This window comes from Empidonax traillii, unplaced genomic scaffold (genome assembly GCF_003031625.1).
Source record: "Empidonax traillii isolate 1590-97213 ecotype Southwest subspecies unplaced genomic scaffold, ASM303162v1 scaffold114:size1751661, whole genome shotgun sequence".
Classification (NCBI taxonomy): Eukaryota; Metazoa; Chordata; class Aves; order Passeriformes; family Tyrannidae; genus Empidonax; species Empidonax traillii.
Window position 1 is genome coordinate 1188405 of NW_020955307.1, and position 20566 is coordinate 1208970.

General features: G+C 37.6%; 1 protein-coding gene across 1 annotated transcript in view; it reads right to left on the bottom strand.

The window, feature by feature from the left end:
• The window catches only part of LOC114057102, a 146723-nt gene that overhangs the window by 97246 nt on the left and 28911 nt on the right, over positions 1–20566 (bottom strand). The window contains exon 5 of the mRNA XM_027882934.1: positions 5676–5835. Coding sequence (XP_027738735.1) covers positions 5676–5835 — 160 coding nt within the window. The remainder of the gene's footprint in view (positions 1–5675; positions 5836–20566) is intronic.

Sequence of the window (20566 nt, forward strand, 5' to 3'; positions counted from 1 at the left end):
TAGAGTTTCTTAATAAAGATTAAAACTCTGAAGTCTATTACAGACCCATATTTAATTCAACTGCCATTTTATCCATGCCATGAAAGTGTGAGTGGTAACAATGAATATAAATTATAATACATGCCATAGAGTGAATGCTATTTGTCCAAGTACGTTACTATAAAGAATTAAATTTTGCTATCGGTTCCATAATCTAGTTAAAATTGGTATTCTTTATTTGGTCTTTCAATGTAGTCCAATTTCCTACTTTGAAAAACAAATTCTAGGGAATAAAGAAAAGAGATTAATTTATCATTAAGACTCTGCTTAATTGAAGTCAATTCCGAACAAACTTGAATTCAATTTCTACTCATTAAATTGAATGTGCTCTGCGTTTCTCTCTGCATTGCTTTGAGCAAGCAGCTGAGAACAAGGGACTAACATCAAAATTATTAAATTGAGGAGATTTTATTTGGTCTTCACATGCCAGAGCCGCTTTGATGAGGAGCTGTTTTGGCACTGAAAGGAAACGAGAGCAGCTGGAGGAAAAATCAAATGAAACTAAGCCTCGGAAAATTGAAGAAAACGCAAGCTTAATAATATTTAATAATTAAATTTCCACAAACAATAGCGGCAAATGAAGTAATCTGCAAAGTCTGTGAACTCATTTGCATAATTGATGCCGGTCCCCTGTAAATGAATAATGAAGATAATAAAAGATGTTGCTAAAAATGGGCACAATAACAGCAAATTTCATCAAGCCGAGCGCTCTGATTAATCTGCTCTTGCAAATCAGCAGTGAGGGGGGACGTGTGATTACCCGCGCGGCGGCCGGCACCAGGCGGCAGTCTGTCCCTGCCCCTGTTCCTGTCCTGTCCCTGCCCCAGCCCCTGCACTATCCCTATCCCTGCCCCTTTTCCCGTTCGTGTCCCTGCCCCAGTCCCTGTCCGGGGAGGCACACCCGGCGTGTGACCGCCCGCATCCCGGCGCCGCGGGGCCGGGGGAGCCCGGGAAGCACGGCCCGGCTGCGACACAGCTCCGGGGGTTCCCGTCGGCGCGGCCCCGGGGCGAAGGCGAGCTGGGAACACCGGGGGCCGCCCGTGCCGGGAGCCGCACGCTCTGCCCACCGCGGGGGCCGATACAAAGCTCTGCCGTTCGAGTTGCCCCGAGCAAACCGCGGCCTCCTGTTCTGCGACCTTCCCGCGAGCCCAAGCCCTCTCCTGGCGAACGCTGTGCCCCGCTGCCCAGGTAAAGGGGACACGGTCCGATGCGTCACTGCCTGGTAGGGCCCTTCAAGGATGGAGAAGGTCAAGCTCGGGCCGCTGAGCATCCGCGGCTTAGCGCAGCCTGTCAGTCCTACCAACACTCCTTTATGCCTAAGAATAAGGTTTGCCGTGTGTATAACCATCAACCTTTACACTGATAGAGCCCCTCATGGCGGGATGCGCGGCCCGACACTTCACACGTCAGCCTCTGCTCTACACAGATGAAGAACAAATGTCACGAGTATGAACTGATGGCCAGATTGTCATCTGGCTCAAGTGCTGTAGCCATTAAACAGTACTTTCAAACGTAATACTCAGTTTACCCTGATTTAGCTACTCCCACGAGGGTCCAACTCCACAGATTTCACCGGCATTAATTAATGCTTTTCACAAGATTGGGATTTTTCACAGACTGCAAAAAATAAAATTTGAGAAAACAGTGATGCTGCTTTCTAAAGCTGATGCGTAGGCTGGCAGTGGACATTGTGCATTGGAAGCAGGCAAGTATTCCAAAAAGCAGTATCTTTTTATAAGACAACCACTACACTCTTTTAAAGCATTTAGAAATAATCATTCAGAAAGAAATTACTTCATTGGGATTACTAGTCAGAAAAAATATTCTAGTTTGCTATTCTCCATATGTTTTAGTTCAGGTATTCTCCATCGTTGATGATGGACAACTGTACTGTTAATTCTTTGCCTTTCCATCCAAAATATTGTTTAGAAATTAATTAGTAAGTTCTTACCTCAATGAGAGACTGATTCAGAGATACTGAGACTATGCAGTATCTGGATAAAAATGTGATTTAAAAAGGCTGGAACAGTAATCATTAAGATCTATATTTTTCCTTCCTTTCTCCCTCTGCTCTACTTTCCCATTCCTAGAATGCTTATGTATTCCATGTTCTGTTCCACCAAACATTCCAGTACATAGACATCAACCAGAGAGCATCCCAAAATACAGATCTGCAGCATATCCCTGTTTTGTCCCCCAGCGTTCCAAAGAAAGCCTGACAGAATTTAGCAACTCTTGCAGGAAATTGTTCCATTTGAAGTTTCACTTGATCTTAGCTGACAGTTTTCAGGTAGAAGCAAATTACATTGTTCTCAGTACAGATTGTGTGAGCTCTCACTGCAATGGGAGGAAAGGATTAAGGCTCATTCTTCCTTCACCCCTGCTTTCTACCATTCCTAAGTGGAGCTTGTGGGTTTTATCTGCAGAGCCTCTCAGTAAATCCAGCCAATGTCTTCTTAGCCTAAGTCAGTCTGGGAAGTTGTGTTGAAACCTTTTCATACCCTCCTTATTCAGCTGCCATGTTTCCCTCTGTTACAGTCATAGTTGACTTGTCAATGTGTTTGTTAAGAAACAGGATTTCTTTGGCCACTCCAGCTGTTTTTTTTCATTGCATCTTGAAATTGTATATGATAGTCTTCCATGCTAACTGGCCCTAAAGACTGTAAACTTCACCTCTGTGTTCTGCCATATTTCAAAAAAAAAAAATTAAAAATTTACTGACTAACAGGATTTCTATCACATTTTTGGGATAGATTCCTTCCTGTGGGAGATTTCTCCTCAAACCTTACACCATTACATTGTCTAAGTTGAGTTTTGTGGCAATTTTCATATTTTAAGTGTTCCTTTTTCTTTTAATTGCTAGTCTAGTAACTGTTACTAGGAGAAGACATAAAAAGGTGTCACATAAACTTCTGACCACAGTTTAAAGACTGATAGAAGTATCACTAGAGATTGTATTTCTTCTGCCAATTCTCATAACTAGGGCTTTGGCTCATACTGTCATGTATTTACTCACTGCTGGTGACATTTGTTTATGCAACGTGCTTTTTTCTTCTAGTAAATGAGGAGATTTATTGTCACGCTATACTAAATTCCATATAACAGCAAGCAGCAATGGACAACCAAAATAATCTCATTGGAAAGCTGATGTTGAAGGGTTATTTTGCCAAAAAGTTAAATTCATGGTTTAATCACACAAACAGCATTATATAAAATGAATAAAATCCAGAGGGGGAAATCTTCACCCAAAAATAGTAGTGTCACTAAAAAACATTCTGGGACAATTTTCTCTGGCTTGTTCAGCATCATCAAACCATTAATTCCAGGTGATACTTTCAATGACACTCCCTCAGAGGAACAATATTAGACATTCACTTGTATGATCTTCACCTTGTATGAAGAGAATGAATAAAAAATGAAGTTCTTCACTGTGAACTATTCCCCGACTGGCTATTTTCATTTAAAATACTGTTTATTTTACTTTGACAGTCTGAAGGTTAAATTAACTCTGAGTTTTCTGTTCTTCTACTGTGAAGGTAGTGGGAAGACTCAGAGCATACTGCTGCCTCTTAAGATGGTAAAGGAAGTGATAACATACAGCCCAAGTGATAATACTCTTAACACTATCAAAAATCTAAGTCATAGATTCATCAAAAGTGGCCAGTGATACTTTGTTCTGTCAAGAGCATACAAGATCTTGATTACTAATAGAGTCATGTGAAATAAAAATTAATTAAGATACTGTTTCAAAATCAACATTTTTCAGGGATGTTTCCTATGCTTTCCACAACACATGGCTACGTACCTCCAGTAGAGATACTGCTTTTGGGCCAGAAGTGGAAAGGATTTAGATTCTTGTACACATTTAAGGATTTGATCCCTATACTGGATTTACTACCATTGCCTAAACAGGAGAGAAGGTTTTGGTCACTCTGCCTATGAAAAAAGCGTAAGTTTATTGGTCATGCATATCCCTTTGCCCTTCTTAATAATAAACTTTAGGTAGAATTTTGGACATACTCTGCATTATAGATTTTGTAACTGCCTTCTCCCTATCACTGGTGAATATTAACTGAATTCACAAGGAAGGAGAGTTTTCTAAACTATGAGGATCAGTCTTTTAGCTGAGGTTACCCGAATCTACGTGGGAATCGCACATGTCACTGCAGTCATGTCACAAAATACATGCACAGCACTGGGTAGCTACACTGAGAGAGCCATACCAGCTTTTTCTAGAATAAACATGAAAAGCAGGCTGGTACCGGAGATATTTGCTACTAGCTCACACCAAAATGAGTTCAGAGCCTTTTGAATCATTTGTTCCGTGTTCTAGCTGATAAACCACAGCCTATTTATTACACTATTTATGCCTCATTGTTCAAAATTCACTTGCCTATCATGAAAGCTGCTACATTGTTAAAAAAATGTAAATATTAAATACGCTAAGTCCTAGCAACTCTATGTAGAATACCTTTTAAAAGTATATCTGCAGTTGGATATTCAGACTGACTGCTTGTCTTAATTTATGCAAATATAGCCTATAGCTAAAAGCTTTGTATATTTGTTTCCCTGTGGTATTAGTATTCAAAAAAATAGGACATTCTTTCAAGGGCATTTTATAAACGCAGAACTATAATTTATATAGCAAATTAAAGCTCATACAAAATGTGTGCACTGAGCTACAGATTAACATATTTAATTTCAGTATTACCTGCAAACCTATTTTTTTCCATGCACTGCTCTAATTAGCCATATAAAATCAAGTCAGTATATTGTAAGCAATTATTTTAGTGGGAGTAGAAAGAGAATCTGAATTAAATATATGGTAAGAGATAATATCTTATGGAAATTAATATACTCATTTGTGTCAAGAAAAATGTGTTCTAGCTAAATATTATAAGATAGTTTGGAGTTCAAACATATGACTCATGTAGAAGTTGTAGTTTTATAGTTACCAAGATGTTAGACTGTGGATCTGCTTTTAAGTTCCTTATTAATGTGCCAGTGCTCATTCTTTGATATCTACAGATTGTCAGTAACTACTGTCATTTCATATTGTGAAATTCCTCCTATTATGAATATTCACTCCCCCTACAGTCAAATGTGTAAACTGTTAGTAACTGTATGTTACAAGAAGGTTTTCTTCCATCATTTAAATATATAAACCATACTTGGTTCTTCATATTTTTACTTTTATAACTATTTACTTAAGAGAATTAAATGACATTGAAAATCAATATGCAATTTTTCTTTCATCAAAATGGAAAAGTAATCATATAAACAGAAATCTTTTCTTTCCCATTTTACCCTCAAAAAGTATGAAAGCTAAATATGAAAATTCTGTTTAAGGAATGAGAAAACCAAAAGCGATCCATTGTGATTATAAACTTCAGCTGTTTCCTCCCAATATATTTCCCAGTTTTGATGGGATTCAGACAGCAGAAACCATTTTCTAGCAGTAAAAGCATTTGGCTGATCAAGTTGCTGTAATTCAGAATTTTACACTCAATTTCAAATGTAGAGCCTGCAATACAAGCCATAGTTAAGTTTCTTTTGTAGGAAGGATAACAGGCCCAGACAATTCCTCCTACTTCTTGCTCATGATCTCAGAATATCCAAAAAAGATCAGTACTAACCACATGGAAGTCTGATGATGATGCATAACGATGTTGTGGCCTTAAAGCAACTCCTCCCCGTTTCTTGGCACGGAAGTTGCTGACTGACACAGCTGCTTTATACCTCCACTCTGCCTTGGGACAATGATAACATGGAATTTTATTGCTTGGAAGGCCATTCCTAAGAAAGCAAGCAGAAAATAAAGTATTTTAGAAGAGGTACAAAAAATTGAATTATATTTTTGCCTTCTTGCCTCCAGCATCACACAACAGTAGCTAATGCATAAGAAACTTCCTGGATCTAGAACTGTGAGGGAAAGTTTTCCCACCTCATGAAAATTCAAAACTTTCAGATGATTTACTGTTTCATATCTGAACAAATCAGTGGGCACTAAAAAAATACAGTGTACAGAGGCACATCCTAGTTCTTTCTTTAGCATCCTCTCACATCCCAGCTGAGCATCCTGGCCACTTGAAGTCTGAGGTAAGTTGTTCTCAAACTTCCCACTGAAGCCTTTTTATCTTCCATACACAAAAAAATTGTCATGCTATGAACCTGTACCTGGACAGGACAATCTGTCCTGTATAGGACAACTACTGACCATTCTTAAGCAGCTGTATTTTATATATATATATATAAAAACATATATATATATATACACACACATACACATATTCCTATGAAACCACTGGATTTGGACAAATCATTGTCTCTAGTAAAACTCATTCTGTTTTAGAGATCCAAAATAGTTTCCTACAACTATAGGAGGAATAATTCCAATCTTCTATGTTAAAGTGTACAAGTAAAAGGAGTGTGAAAAAAATTATTTTATTTAAAACTTTCCTTAACCTTGTAGGACAAATTTGGAACAGGGCCTCAACCCAGTCTGTAAAAATATGTGGAAGAACTTCAAAGGTGACAGCTAAACCTTGCACTCAACATTAAGTGCAGTAGGATTGACAGAAGAAGTGGCAGACAAATTAAATAGCTACCTCTGTTTAAGCAATTTTTTTTTGTGACAGAATTTTAAAAGTTTGCTGGGCAATTACTCTAAAATGACAGCATACTGCTGAGCGGGTGGTGCACTGAGTACATAAAAGAACTTGTCAATAGTTATTTCAATAGGCACTTTCAAACTCTCAGGAGCTTTAGTATATATCATTACATCATTAAAATATTAAATTATTTCAGCTATCACAGATGTAAAATTGTTGCTGCACCTATTTCGCTAATTAACTCTGACATTTATGCTTATGCATAAATGGTACATACTTCAGGGATGGTTCATTTTTACAGGCTAGTTATTAGTCTGTGGATTGAATCAACGTGCCTGTAGTATCAGAATCAGTTGCTGTACCGAAGCACAGCAAACTTTTGGATCACTGATGTAGTTTTGCATTTAATTTTTTTTCCTCACCTTCTTCAACTATCTTAAGTCCATCTGTTGGGGTGATGTAAAGAAATTATTTCAATGTAGCATTTAAATGCATGTTCATTCTGCTGTACCAGAAATTATGTCAAGTATGAGTTGTGATTTTCTTTCAAAAGTAAATGGTTTGCTAACAAAGCAAATTTAAATATGGTCATATAAGAGAAAATACTCAAGTAATATTACTAATGAAATCTTTTCCTTCTGCTTTATATTATGCATCTTCTGTGTGCTTTTTTGTACAGATTAACTCAATATTAATAATGGACCATCTTGGAACATAGCCTTGTTTTAGCATTTTAAAGATTCTCTGCATATTTCAGTAAAAATGGAATACATTTTCTGTAAGAAAATCACTGAATTAACTTCTAGTTACGACAGTCCAACTGGAGCGCCCAAGAATGACTTTTGTAACACATGGGCTCAACCTGCATTTAGGCATCAAAATAAATAGGAATCTCTCCTACAGTTCTGTTTCTGACCATGCCTACACACATGCCAAACTTCAGGCTGAAGTAGCTCTACTCAAGTCCACAGGACTACATGCTTAAAATTAATCTCATATAAATTTGTGGGTTTAAAGCCTAATGAGGGAGTACAAAACTGAGCCCTACAGGAACAATGGCTCAGAGATTCTAAAAGGAATTGCTTACAGAAAACTTATATTCAGATTGCAATGCCTAACTCTTCTAGTCTCCTTTGAAAAATCTCTTCATTTGCTCCAGTTATTTCCTGAGTAGTTCAAGGTTCTTGTGTGCCAGGCAATAAAGAGCAAAGATACCCTCTCTGCTTTAGCCGCCTCCAGGATTCATGCACTATATGAATAGTTTTGATCCAGATCAAGTTCTTCACTTTATCAACTGGCATGAATACCTAATATGATAACGCTAGACCTGTACTCATTAGTGCTTTAGTCAAGGGGACATGTTTGTAATGGTAAGACACTGTCAGTTAGGGGGGAAAGATCATTTAGTGACAGGAAAATTATTGCTATATCTCATTAGGAATGTGATGTTCCTGTGCTGAGTTCAGACATACCAATTGCAAAGTGGTAATCATCATAATAGCATCAGGATGTTGCTATATTTGAATATGATTTGAGCTCCCCACTGGATCAGCCCATTGTCACCTACCAGCCTGGAGAATAGGGAAGATGCTGCTCTACAGTGACTCGTGCACCACGGGAAAATATAGACCCTACTACGACCACCTACTAGGAAATGTATTTAGCAATTTGTTTCTAGAAGCCTGTGATTTTACAACTGAAAGGTGGAATATTATGAAAGGTTCTGAGCCTGCAAGGAAAGTTATCTGATTTATCCAGTAAAGCAATCTGTCTACAGTATAGTATTCTTATTTTAGGATAGCTGGTATCTGATAAATTATACAAATCTGCAAGCCTGAATCGGTTATACTAGATCATTTTGCTTGGTTCCAATAGTAGAAAGGCCTTATGATATCCATTTGCACTCCTTTTACTGCTAGCCAGCTCAGTCAGTCTTTAATAAATACTATACTCTCCTAAGGAAGATGTCAGATGTAGCAGAATTGTCTCTGACAAACAAAAGTGCCACAAAGGGCTCAAAGACCTACATTTGATGAAATTCTCTCTCACAGTAGGAGGTGTAAATATCTAATATAGAGAAATTCGGAAAAATTTCTTCTCCGTTTTCTTACTGCAATGGGAGTTCTTCAGATACGAATGGCCAGAAGGTTTCTCCAAATATATTCCAAGGCAGTGCTATGTGCCAGAGAGTACCTCCTGTGTTAGATCTTACAGAACTGCAAGTTCATTTGTGACATTAAAAAAACTGAGTTTTCATCCACCCCCTCGATGCCCTTCAAACTCCCACAGATATGGGGACACAGTGTTGCACAGTGATCCCAAGGACCTCTCAGGTCACTAGGAAAGGAAGAAACATTTCCTCTTCTTGCCAAGTCTACTGACTTGGGCAGTTCTGAAAGTTGCTAATTGTCTCATTCCCTTTCTCCTCCACAACAGATAACCTAACACATACTGCTGAGTAAGAGCGTTTTCCTGTGCTCAGAAGAGAACAAGCCCTTCAGTTGCACTGGATCTGACTACAGGTGAATTATTTCTTTCCCGGAGACCCAAGCACAGTTTTCTTCATTTCTGAACGACCAGGTGCAGTCTGGCTTCAAAAAGACTGCATTAAATTTTAGCAATTGGACTAATCTAAACAACTTTTGTTTCAGACTGATGATGTGCATGGCTTGCATCTGCAAACATTTTTCTATATATACTTACATTTTAGTTAGATAAGTTAAAGTTTTACGTTTTTAGTAATCTGCAAATTATGTTTTAATTCACCTGTCATATATTTAGCAATATCTAATGATCAAACAGAAATTTTAAGATTTTAAAATTACAAAGGGAATTGTCATTTACTAATGTGTTGGCAATCATTCAGCTTCACAGCTGAGTTATGGTATTCCAAGCTTTTTGGCTATGTCCTGCTCTTCCTCCTGTGGCCAATCAGATCTAAGTAAAGATCCTTGCTTGTTATTGTTTTAGGCTTTCTCTTCCCTCAGCAACCTGGTCCAAAGTATTTCTACACCACTACCAAAATAGTTGCCCATGATGACCAAGAGAAGCCTACTGCCACTATAAAATGAAAACAGCATCAAACAGCATTTCCTTTTCCTTGAATATTTCCTCAGAAGTAGGAAAGAAAAAAAAAAAAGAAAAAAGAAAGAACTGAAGAAATTGGATTCTTCTTCTAAAGGAGAAAATATTTAAAATATTTTAAAGTCTATACAAATCTCCCATTAAGGGAATCTAGAAATCAGAAGAATGTGTTCACATTAAATATGCATAGAAATTTCAGTGCAATTATCAATACTTTCCAATTAATTTCTGGTATCTTTATCCCATAAAAGCAAAGGCGAACACCAACACTGGAGAACTGAAACTTTCCTTAGATGGGGAGCTCTTCAAAATCCTGTGCTTGTGCTTATAAATGCCAGCTTCTTGCACAGAATCAGCTGTGTCAGTATTTTAGTCAGCAAAAAAGTCTTAGAAATGACTCTCCCTGATGCTGGGGAGAAATGATAGTTCCATCTGATCTGAAGTGATCCTGAACATCACCTGAGAGTTCAGTTGATCTTACAAGCAATTCTCTATCCCCCTGCCCTCCTGACTGTACCAATCTTATATGGGATTTTTTGGATCCATCTTGAAGAAGACAGAAACTTGAGACATCAGACTTTAGACCAGAAATACTTACAACCTTTCCTCCTGTTGCACAGCTAAAATAAACCACAAGTAACATAACATGAATATTTCTAGTATCAGGCTTTCTAAATGCAACTAAAATTTCCCATAAAAAGGAAGTCAGTTCTTTCACCCTGATTTACTGCACCGACAAAGGAACTCCTCCTGATTTACATTACCTTATAAGAACGAAAAATTGCTATTATATATGCCAAAATGTCACCTGATACATTTTTTATAATCAGAGATTACACCAAAAATATTTTCAATGAAATCTAAAAACAAAGAAGCAAATCTAAGCCTCTAATTCATTAAGAGCTAAACTTTCAAAGCTGAAGGTCATATGTCCCTTCTAGGGGACTACAAACAAATCTAAATTTTTCACCACGATTTTCGCATCACAGGAAAATGTGACAGTGGTAATAATACATGGTATTATATACTGCTAGACACATTGGACAAATTACATCTGCTACTGAATAGATGTGGAAGGAGTCTGCATTAGAAAACTTCCTGCTGGGTCACAAACATACATAAGTAATGGTTTGTTTTCAGCCCAAGAAAAATTGCCATTGTCATATTCCAAAGTGAGTGTAAATTGTGTTATTATAAACTCCCTGTTGGTCCCTGTTTAACTGAGAAATCATTCAATCTAAATTTATCTTTTCTCTGCATGGCAGTGCCATGTGTTGGTATCACCAAGCTCTGCCTCAGTAACAAGACCAGTATTCCTTTAAAAGACAGACTGCTCTCTTGATCCTAAGCAACCTTGACATACGTTAACTCTTGGTTTGCCCCCACTTAGTTTGATTTGCAATCCAAGGCTCTCAATTTCGCAAAGACAAGGCTTCATTGTTACTGATTCACAAGACAATCGGTCTCTACAAACTTCCACCATGCTTGGCAATTATACATGTACGTATATGAATATATACATTTTGAAAACATAAAACTATTCCCTATTTACATGATGTCCTGTAGCTTCAATAGAGAGATAAATGATAGATAAACCTATTCTGGCCATCCTCCATGCACTTGATTTTCATTTGATTTCCAAGTGACCTGATCTGCTTAAATAATGCCACTGAAATGTACACAAAACCAGTATGTAGCCATTGAGGTTCTCCTTTACCTTTGTCACTCTTAAATCTTATTTTTAGCATCTGATGGGAACAGGGTAAGTGTTGAAGACCCAAAAAGAAGAGTGAAGCAACCACTCAGCCATCGCACAGGCTCTAATTAACCTGAGAAGGTTTAAATGCTTGCCTCCAAGAGCTCCACCAAGGAAGGCTTTGCTGAGGATGTAATTTTTCACACTTAGTGCTATGAAATGTCAACCTGAAGCAAAATCAAATCCACCACAATTAGTGTCACAAACAGTTCCATTATACCAACAAGAGCACAGCTGAGGAAATAGAATGAATCTGGGGCCCCAGTAAATGCTTATCTGCTAAAGATTAAAAGTGATATACTTGGATTTATTTCCTTTTACATCCACGCACATTCAAAAGGGGACAGAATTGTTCAAAATAAAACAGGAGGATTTTTTTCATTTTCCTTAATTGGCAATTACATACAAGCAAGGCATCAGACAACACTTCTACCCACTAATTTAACCTCTGGGGGTTAGGAATAAATTTTGTATCTTACCACTCTTCACTGAAAACCTGGAGCAATTTGTATATTTTCTTTAAGAAAGGAGGTTGAAAGACAGCATGTTACTAGAAAACATGGTGATCCAATCTTTCCTGTATCCAGCTTCTCCATGTTCTCACTTACCAAAGCTGCAGCCAGTTCAGTGTGACTTCCACAGGCAAGCCAAGCCAAGCCAAGAAGGCAGAAGACAGTATTGCTTCTCTAATTATATGCATCCTTAAAGCATATAACTCATTCCTCTTTTATAGGTTTTCCAGAAGGGAGTATCTAAGGAAGGCCATAGCAGAAGGGTGACTCTTCCCTTCTGTTATGCTTTTTGTTTTTAAAGAACCCATTATCTACTGGAGGGAAAAAAACCAGCAGCCCTTCTAAATCTTTTTTTAAATGGGATTTTCCCAGTTCCTCTTCTGCACAAGGCTTGTTTTTTGGTTTTCTTTTTTTTGTATATCTGGAGAAAGGAGGAGCCATAGGCAGTAGAAACAATCATTTACTTCCAGGGGACGGGGAGATTTTCCAAATTAAGAAGGGAGTTTGTCTATTGTATTTTTCCAGCATGCAGAAATGCAAGCAGTTATCTGAAAAGCAGGTGTTAGAACATGGCTTTGACTCAGCTAAAACTGATAAAGGGTTATTTCCCATGACAGGAAAGAGAACCCGAGTTTGCCACTGCCCGTCTCTTGCCTGAGTGCTGGTTTTCAGTTCAACAGCATGTGATGGAGGAGCTGTGAGTGTTCCTGAAGCAGAGGGGAACTGCTGCTCCCCACTGGCAGCTAGTAGGTCCCAGCTAGGCCAGCTGTGGCTGATTTAAGAAGTCACAGGTGCAGTAATAATCTAGCAGCAGGAACTAAGTCATTGTGGTTATTCTTTTGGATATAGAACTGCAGCTAAAGACTGAGATCTGTCTCGGGTATGAACTTACATCAGACCTCAGAAGTTAGACAGGAACAGAAAATTTAGCTGTACTCTGAGTTTTGGACATGTGTGTATACTGTATTATTTTGAAGATCCTCTAGCCTAACATGAGACAAAAATTAAGAATATTTGTAATGAACTGCAGTGACAAGTATTCCTGCTACTGGCTTTCTTTCCTGTTGGGAAAAGTAGTTTGTGAAATATCATTAGACAGTTTGCTGTAGCTGCATGATATCTGTTTATTAAAACCCACTGATGTAACTAGGAAGCAAAACATTACATTTGCCAATAAAACTATTGCTACAGAAAAGCACATATCAGCACAGTTATTATCATCACAAGGGTGTGCTCCAGAGAGTGCCAATCAATAGTTTTTGGGGTTTCTGTTAAAAAATTAGTGTGTCATGATATTCAAGCATAACTTTAACCTTCCTTTGGACAAGAATCTAAAAATGAAAGAAGAAATTATGTATTTGAATAGAAGAGCCTTAGAGAAAAAAGATTTATTATTAATCCAAGTCAAGAGCAATAACTGGGCACACAAGAAATGTACCCAAAATGTGGGATGTTTAGTGGTAGTATCTCACTTATTCCAAAGCTACCAAAAATTAGCAATATCTTAATGAAGTACAACTGTATCATTCAGATGCAAAAATGAAGAAAGGTTTCACCTTCTGAGAAAAGCAGCACAGAGACCCCGTTAAAGGAAATATTAGAGCTGCAGGATGCAAGTTAGGAAACCACTGCAGATAAAATAGGAATAAAAAAGCAGCAGTGCACATTTGATTTCTGAAAACTTTTGAAAAGCTACCAGTTGAGAAAAACAAAGGGGAAGAAACCAAAACAAAGCTTGTTTTCTGACATTTCCCTGGCAAGACCAAAAAAAATACAGACAGAAAAAAAAAAAAAAGCATTATCTGAGGATGATGTGAACACACTAATTGGCAGGCTGTAGAGTGAGTAACTCAAGGGACTTACAAGGTGAACAACATTCTGAGTGCCAGCAGAAATTACTTGTATGTTAATCGTTCACAATCTGGGAAAGAATAAGAACGCCTACCATTCCTCCATGATCCTAATTTCTGCAGTTCATTGTAGTGGGAGTATTTCTTAAATTAAAAACATGAAAAAGTAAAAAAAAAAACACTTTGCTTAGTAATACCTTTCATTGCTATCATTACTCAATTAACATAAAGTCCTAAACAGAAAAGATCCTTTTTTACCTGAATCTTGTTCTTTTTCAAAATTCAGCTAGTCAATCAATTTCTTTCTATCTGTACATTTTAAGAAACATGTTTTGAATGAAAAATATCCCTTCTAAAGCTGCTTTTCTCCCATCTCCAACATTGTTAATTCTAGCTGTGTGTAGCTCTAGGAAGACTGCGGGAGGCAGGGTGGGGGTGGGGGGGTTTGGAAAGGGCAGCTGGTTCAAGGTTAAGCTGAGATAAAGCCATAACTTGCTTTAGACTTATCTATGTCTCATCTCAGCTGTGCAATATGACCCTCTCTTCTTGCTGAGCTGCACTATCTGATTCTGATACTGTGTATCAGCTGACAGACGTCTTGAGCTTTGTTCTTGCCACTGTGATTTCAAAACATGAAGTATGGACAAATATTTAGCAGACCAAAGGAAATTTGGAAATAATGTTGCTGGACAGTTTTATAGTAATCTATTTCAAAACAATCAGTAGTTTTCAAATATAAGAGTTAGCTAGACCTGCTTCTTGCAGTAAAATAAGTACAATTATTGTTAGTGAAATTAAGGTTTCAGTAATTCCCAGCTAGTTCTTAACAGTATTGCTATTTTTATGTTATTACAGACTATTTTAAATAGACTCTGCTGTTTGAAATGCCCTATGAAATATTTTCAAAAATAACTAATTGGAGAAAAAACAGGAGCACAAGACAAGACAGCAGAAAAAGAGGCTTTAGAGCCTTTATTTTAGGGAGTCAAACACTGTCTTCAGCACAGGACATGGCTAGAAAATGCAGAGCAGGTTTTGAGAAGACTTCAGCTGAATTCTGGAACTACTAGGTAGCGATATTACCCAAGCCATCAAACTTCGAGAGGCTTTCAAAGGTTTAGCTTTGGCCCACTTCAGTGCAAAAGCCATTTGTTGATTCTAGAACACTTTTGTCTTCCTGCATTACAGAAACAGCTAACAGTGCTCTACCATTATAGACTGATTACAGCTCTGAGCTTCAGCTGGAATGAGTCCAGAGATGCTCACATCTGGTTTTATGCTTCAGTGACCGCTGAGTCCCAGCAAAGGAAGTTAACAGTTTGGATTTTGATCCTGTTCTACTCTTATGCCATAACTATTAAAAGATGTATTTGTATTCTGTGTCCCACCAACTATACTGTCTTCTCAAAAAACCATGTATTTATGAGAAACAGCTTCAAATAGTTTAAATTTTGTGTTCAGAACAAGGGACACTGCATTTACAAGATTCCACTTACATTGCTTCTGCAGCACCCATACCTGACATGCTTTGTCAGAGCTTCTGATTCATAAATCTTAAATTTATAGCAGACAACTATGGGCCCAGAAATACTATACCATAAAATACTTGCTTCTGATTTGTTTTATTCAATTTTCTTGATTAAGCCTTATTAAAGGACAACTGGGCCTTCATTACAAATGTTATGCAATATTTAAAATCTGTAGGTTTTGTTAGTCCTCTATTTTTTTGATGGTAAAAGTAAATTTTCCTAAAACAAAAGCAAAAATTATTTATGAGCTATCCTCTGGTCTGTTTTCCATTCAGCATCTAAATATTCAAGGTAAACCAAAGCTTAACACCACACAGCACGAAAATTACCATTTAAAATTTATTTATGTTTAAAATGACCTATAAAACTTTTCTTCTAAACCTCAGCTGAGGTATCAATTGCTTAAATATATTCATCACATTTAGCAGAACCTATCATCTCTTCTGTTCCTATTTAATTAAGAATTACTTTTGCCAGCCACAGGAGAATCAGAAGAGCTTTCTTTTGAGTTATTCACAAAGTGGTAGAATAACACATGCAGATACAGCAACTGACAACATAAGCAGGGTCAGTATTAGGACAAACTGGCCAAAAAGAGCAGCTTTTGGCATAATTTTAATCAGTCCTTGGTGCATGAAATGTCATGGAGTTTCATATGAAATGAAATTATCCCTTTCTCTTAGCTTATTTCTGTTCCAACTAATCCTCTAACTCTTTATTAAACATTATCTTTACCATCTGCTCTGGGTGACTGTTCAACACCTTGCAGAAGAACTCTGGGCTGATTGGTTTTTATGGGCAACATGATCTGAGTTTTATGCACATACTTAGGATTATGTCAAGGACAAAGAGGATGAATAATCCATTAACTATAATAAGCAAGAACCCGTATCAGTGCAGCCAGAACATGTGTTATGTTTCAAAAGCAAAAGACAAATTAGAGATATGTGGCTCATAAAATACTCATAACCCAGGACCCTCTCTATACTAGGACATCATTTCCATACACACATGCTCCACTACACAGAATTTCTGGAAGTGACGTTTCAGTCTTGATGTATCAGATTTCATGGGGCTGAAATGGCATTTTCAGGCCTACAACATGAAAAGAAATATTTCTGCTGAACTGGGCATTTCCTCTAACATGGAACAGATGGTAGCCCCATGCACAGGTCCTTCAACCACACCTATATGGTCAGTAATAGAATGTTACTCTATTTTCATATTTTTGTAAGCCTCTAAAATAAATCATCGAGGAGCTGCTACTGTTTAAAGTTACAGTCTAAAAATTTACATTTCAAAAAGTAGTTGTCAAGGGTTAGTCAAATGTTCTTATCAATTAGATTCAGTTATTGCTTCCACTCTTTGATCACCACAAACATTCAGATAACATTATCACTATTAATCATAACATTCAGTGTAATGTGTATCAACCTACCAAAACCTCACTTGCCACAAAACACATAATTGTAAAAGTTTCATTCCTTGCTCACATCATGTAATTACTCACCTCTCTCACCTTTCCGCATCTGTTGCAATAATTTGTCTTCCTTCAGCTAACCTTCCAGACCAAAGTATTTTACCCTCTCTTTCACTATAAAGGTTTATGATCCCAAAATGAACAACAATTATGATGGTACTATTTGATCACAGTATATTAACAGAAAATACTTGCACAATATGTCTTTATTGATCTCCCTGCAGAAGGTTTGCAGCAGACATCCTTGCAGTATGCTCTAAGATATAATGACAGAGTACTCTTCTAAACTTTTTCAGCAATTTGCTGAGAATTATTTTGACCCACAGTGAGCAGTATTTGCTACTGCTGTATCATTCTATACAGGAAGCAAAGGATCAAGGTTTTCTATTGGTTTAAGGCATCTGGATTCTGCTGATTTCAGTAGAACTGTGTTAACTTGGGCCAGTGGTGTGATCTACCCACTTCTAGAATCACTGAAACAGTAAGGACTCTGAGAGAGACAGACATCACTAACTACTACTGGATATCCTGCTGAAGACTGTGAGGATTGTGCACCTGAAAGCTTTGACTGGCAACAGAAGGCTGTATAAAATCCCAGTATTCAAACTTCAGTACTCAACATGCTTAGGCTGACCAGGGACCTTTACCTGTTTACAGCACTTCTTTACCTGTTCCTTTAGTACCCACTAGGGGCAAAACAAGTTAAGAAGAGAATCACAGAAACCATGCTCCATAAAGCAAACTGCAGACCACTGCCCTCAGAGCTCACTGGATTACAGGGAGATCAGATTAGACCATAGCTCATTTACTGTATGGGAACCTGCTCAAGTTGCTTACCCTAATCTACATCTCAAGTGTGATAGGCAATAGATGAAAAGATATACAGTAGTTGCATAGCTCAGGTTCTTGGTAAACTTATTTTCCTATACTTCCAGACTAGTGACCAACCTGGAGGCACAAGCTATCAATAAAATAATAACAAAAAAAAAATACAGCCGAAAGAGCCCAAAATGGCATTATATTAAGCAGCAAACAATAACCTACCATTTTCCTCTCCAATTCCTCTGGCCATAGGCAGCATTCAGTGACAGTCAGAGGCAAGGAAGGATCACTAGATGCAACACTGTACATTTCTTTCCTCTCTCCCTTTTCCTCTACTGGAGTCTTTCAACCAGGAATAAGATACAAATTCACATTTCTACTTCATCTCAAACACAAGCACAAAAGGCCTGGGAGGTGAAGAAGGAAGTGAAGGGGAATGGTGTCAGAATGGTGTCTTCGATACAGACACTTCAAGCTGAAATCCCGGCCTCCAACCATTGTGGTATTTTTGCCCCTGTGAGAGTCACACTTCACTACTTTGATCAGTATAAACTTTCTGTTTCCCATTCTCAGATTTTAACAGCCAGCATATTTTTCAGTGAAATCTATTATTTCTCGGAATGCTTCTGTTTCACAAGAACATGGAATGATGTATGGCACAATATGACCCATATCCTGACTGTTGTCTACATTACTGGGGTTAAGCATGTTAATGTCACAGGATTTCTCAAGTAAATAACTGCTCAACACACACACATGCACATGCACACATACACAGAGTTACAGAGTTCTTCTTACACTAACTGGTCTTCGAGAATCCCACAGTTCAGAATATAAACACCATTACTAAATGAAAGAATTAAAGTATACATAATATTCAAAGTAAATCACATTTAAGAGAGGATATTTTTATTCTTGAGTAGACAGAAAAATGGGTTCCACTCAAGTCTGGTCAGAGATCTAGGCCACTCACCAGCAGACACGCCTATCAGTTCCTACCTTAACCATTGAACTTCAAAGACTCTTCAAAAGTGCAGAATGAAGTTACTTTTTTCTGCTAATACTTTCATTAAACTTCTCCATATAAAAGTAAATTAAAGTTGCTTTTCAGAAGTGGCAGTTTAAAAATGCCAATTTTCAACCCAATGGGAATTTTAAAAGCTAAACTTAGTATTCATTCTCATCTAGAAAGTGTCTCTCCACTCACCAAATCTTGTTTATTACATACATGCATGATTTAGCTGAGGCAGAAGGACAGTGGGAGATGTAGAAAAACCCCCTCCAAAGTAAAAATCTTCAAAGTATAGAAAGAGGAAAGCAAAAGTTACGTAAAGTGTTAAAGGGTAATAAAAATTTTATACATATCTTAACTGCTAGCATGAGTAATACACAAAATGGATTTGGTTTAGGTTACTAGCTTTTATCCAGATTATCCAGACTATCAGCATCTGGTTTAAGTCCCCTGTGTAACCATCTGTAGTAATGTCACATGAAGGATTAGCCTTATCTGACATTTGTAATGAATATATGGATGGAAGAAGAGGAAGGAGTGTGACATGGAGTACAATTGTTAAACCTTAAAATCAGGTGAAACCTCATGTTTATTTGTTGATTCTAACTGTGGGGTTTTTTTAGTTTTCAATATCAGCATATGTATTAAAAAAAATGACATATCCCCACTGATTTTTTAAAGAAAAGCAGACAAAGTTAGAAAAAATATTTTTATATATGACCTTTAAAACATAATTAGAACATTAAATGAAAATAAAGCCTAATTCACCATGTTCAGTTATGACAGATGGGTGTGATCACAAAAACATCAAAGGCAGGCTTATCCTAATCCTGTAAAGTGGTAAGTGCCTCCTGAAAGGTCCTGAGTGCCCTCTAATCCTCCTGAGGATAGGATGCAAGTGCATCAAGAGGTAATGGGAGCAAGTAACAAGGGTAATAGTGGGCTTTCCTGTCCCTGCAAGGAACAATGGGTATCAAAAAAGACCTGATACGTTAGGAAATAACGTGATTTATCTAAACACAGAGATCAGAAAATGGGAAGATGTGTGTTTATTTTCCACTCTCTGTGAGCTTGTATTACATTATATGTATAGCATGGCCTTAGGCCCACACCATGCAGCTCTAATTCAGAAAATCTGGCTTATCTTCCAGGCTCTGTTATCTGGACAATACTGCACAGTGCCCCAGGACACTGTACTTACCCCTTGGCATCAGTGTCTTCTTTTCACAAATGGTGAAACTGAAGTGACCTCTCTTAATAGATCGTGAAGTTGTGCAAAATTGACAAGATGTAAGAATTTATGACCATGATTAGTTTTAATGCATCAGAACGTATGGTGAAAAATCTAGTTTTTGAAGTAGAAAGAAAAATTAAATCCTAACAAATGTTATGATTTTGGTGTTTTCACCTTGTGTGCAATCAATTCAGGATAGGGAAAATGAGAATAAAGGATCCTATAAACTTGAGGCAGGTAGCACTACCTTTGGAAGAACAACTGAATTGGAATGACTGTTGATCAGGTCAAGTTTAACAATAAAAGTCTTTTTATTGCAAAATGTACGGGTGAAAGGTCTGAATGAAAACTGGGCTGAGAATTTTAGGGTAGGTGATATGAGAACACAGTGAATAGTACTGCAGTGGAGTGTAGCAGCTAAACAAAGCAGGTGTCACCATGTGACAATACCAACCACCTCCCCCCAGTTTAAAACAAGCCTGCTAAGTCACCCTGCAAAAGTAACTTGTGAAAAGTCACAGATGACATCTAGCATAGCCTAAGAACTGAGCCTCAGCCAGTTTTATCTTGTCTCAGGGAAACTCTGGGATGTTCCTGTTGGTTACATAAGACATGGAAATCTCATTTCCTTTGGTGA